Here is a 3090-nt window from a genome sequence, read left to right as displayed (position 1 = left end):
ACTGCTGCAAAAGAGATAATATAACAGTGATGGAGGAACTACTGAAACAAGGAATAAGTGTGGACTCAAAGGATCTCAATGGGTACACTGCAATTCAGATTGCCATGGCAAAAAAAAAATGTGGACATGGTAAATCTACTTATGATGAATGGTGCAGACGTTATTGATATCAATTCATATGATTTTCCTTCGACGACTCTAAACGAAATGCTGCAAATAGAGAGGTTGGGCACCGGATTGTAGTACATGATACCATGCCAAATGAAGTGCCTTTGGGGAGGCACGATGAACGAGAGCAAAATTGCAAATGGAAAAAACCCAGTGGACCTATTTGTACTCCAAGGGTGAGCATTTATAGAGGCAATCCAGTCGTGAGGAGAGAAACTTGTTGCATGGAATCTGGGAGGTTAATTGAGTTGCCAGATTCACTAGAGCAGCTCAAGACCATTGCAGGTACATATATATTCTCATGAGTACTAATGCTAAGCATTTTCTCTTTCAAAATTTTGAAAATTTTGATAAGACCTAATAGCATGATTTTTTTTTAATTTATCAAATTTAGGACATTTTTGTAAAATAAAAATCATGTCTCATTTTTAGTGTTCCACCTTATGCTTCACAAACTCATTAGAATCTTGACATATTATGTTTTTTTTAATGGTAGAATATATATATATATATAAAAGTCATATAAGGTTCCGATTAACCCCATTTTTTGGGTTGAATGGTTCCAATTTGACCTTATTAGTGCATTCAATCAACTTTTATAGGTCAAAAGTTTGGGTTTGATGCAAGAAATGCTTTGGTAATGGATGGAGAGGGAGCAGAAATCGATTCTATTAAAGTGATTAGAGATAATGATAAACTTTTCATAGTTGAAGATTCAAATTCCCCAATGTAATCAGAATTTTTAAGCACTAATAATGTAGATTAATTAACAAATGCTTGTCAAGAATATTCCATCATTCACTTCCAGAAAGAAAGCTCTTTCTTGAAGAAACGTGTATATTTTGGTGGAATCACATAATCAATGGAAATATCTTTTGCTTCCTTTTTATTATTATTTTTTTCCCTATGGTAAAAATCAAAAGTGTGCGCGAATGTTTTCTTTATCATTCTTCATATATCATTTTCTTTGTTTATATTTTTTTTTTCTATGTTTATATTTACATGTTTTAGATATTAAGTTTTTTCAAACTTAATTTACAACCCTTAATAAGACCATTACATTCAGATATGTTATGACACAGAATAATAGCACTCAAAAGTCGGTGATGAACCCTCTTGACCAAATAGACTGGACCACTTAATTAAAATCGGTTATTTACTAAAGAAAAAGATCTCAGACCAACCAAGACCATCGAAAGTGAAGTGACCAAGAAAACTCCGATGGCTAAAAAATGCAAGTACAAACAATTAAAACTTCGTATATTTATCAAATAGATAACACCCAAATACCAAAACAAATCTTGTCATAATAAGAAAACTTAATCTCATTATTTTGTGATAAACTTGAATTCTTCAAAAAAGTTTTTATAGTCTTAGTACTTTCTAGGATCGATAACTTGATTTCAAATTATACATGGTCAAAATTTTCAAGTAGTCACTTACTTAAGTCAAGAAAGATATTTGATATGATAATCCACATACGATTATAATTTCCATTTGAGAGCATCGCAGCAGGTAATTCCATTGTCTATGGACTAATACAGGTAATTCCATTGACATTGAATTTGAGCTCTGATATCAACTACAATGAACTAAAAATGAATCTTATCACAATGTACGATTTTACATCTCCACTCATGGGGCAATTAATATTGGTTTAACTTCTCGATTAATTAACCTTGGATCAAGTTTGCAAAATTTTTTTTTTTTAACAAACTAGGTATTTAGATCTCTTCAAGTATTCGATTATTTCCTTCGGTGTATGCAGTTCCCCGGTCCTAACAGGCACACCTTACCTTGTCAATTTTGGTACCTCTCCTTTGCTCATCTGCTGAAGCCTTATATGTCACGCACAAACAGAAACAACAACATTGCATGAATGGAACTTAAGCAATTGTGTTCTTAATTTTTTTCCACAGACGACCGACCTATTTTATTTAGGCCAAGCAAGCCACTTCGATAGGACAATACTTTAATTTAATTCGTACCTAAAAAATTATATGATTCTGAGATATGATCATTGCCCTCTTTGAAATTGTATAGGGACTACGAAATCTTGAGTTTGGAACGTGACATTGCGTGCAGTTTCGCATAATGTTACTACAATTTGCTTTTTCTTTTTGTTGGTGCAAATACAATGGTAATAGAAATAACACAAAGAGAAACTGAAAATACTTCTGAATATTATTAACGTAAAGAGAAATTACACAACACTATTTGGACTGAGGCGCGGCACTCGCTCTCTTTAAGGAGATTCAAGCCCTTGGTTGGCTAAACTTTGTAACCGGTGCAGACCTTCTATGACTTGTCTCCCCCAGGATACAACAGCCCAACAAGTGTCGTATGACTAGAACAACTTCTGCACAAAGTGTTCAAGCCCAAAGCTCCACCAGAAAGAACACCCTTCCTTGCCAAGAATCTCTCTAATTTTTTCTTTGTGTGTATTGTAATTTCAGTAACTTGGATTGAGTCTGAATGAGTCTATTTATAGGCTCAATGGGCCTCACGAAATTACTACCCAATTTATTCTGATTAATTAGGTCCATAATTCTATGTAGTGGGTGTTACAAGATTAATTGCTGGATTTTAATTTAATGGGCTGGAGTTACACAATTAATGGTCTGATAAGGAGTTTCTGAAGAATGAAAAGGCTCAAACGGATAGTCCATTAAGTGGGTTAATGGCTCTTTATATTCCATAGTAAAAATGAAATATTAACGGGCCATTTACTCACCAACGGATATGGTAATTGCTGTAAATGGGCTGTCAAGTAGGAGGATCCAAGAGGCTGATTCATTTCCAATTTGATACCTCCACTCTTCACCTCCCCCTTGCACACGTATCTAGCCCAATATCTGAGTCAATACATTTTAGCCATTAATCACCACAATTAAAAAGAATAAAAAAGTCTCTCTCCTTTTC

General features: G+C 34.0%; 1 protein-coding gene across 1 annotated transcript in view; it reads left to right on the top strand.

Annotated features, from left to right (window-relative positions):
- The window catches only part of LOC112013125 (potassium channel AKT2/3), a gene marked incomplete at its 5' end in the record, with an annotated part of 29267 nt that extends 28233 nt beyond the window's left edge, over positions 1-1034 (top strand). Inside the window, 4 exon segments of the mRNA XM_065773065.1 lie at positions 16-110; positions 112-214; positions 217-453; positions 771-1034. Coding sequence (XP_065629137.1) covers positions 16-110; positions 112-214; positions 217-453; positions 771-901 — 566 coding nt within the window.
- Between the last annotated feature and the right edge of the window lie 2056 nt (positions 1035-3090).

This window comes from Quercus suber, unplaced genomic scaffold, assembly GCF_002906115.3.
Source record: "Quercus suber isolate HL8 unplaced genomic scaffold, Cork oak 2.0 scaffold_68, whole genome shotgun sequence".
Taxonomy (NCBI): Eukaryota; Viridiplantae; Streptophyta; class Magnoliopsida; order Fagales; family Fagaceae; genus Quercus; species Quercus suber.
Note: the sequence above shows the minus strand (reverse complement) of the source record. Positions and strands in the feature narration are given on the sequence as shown.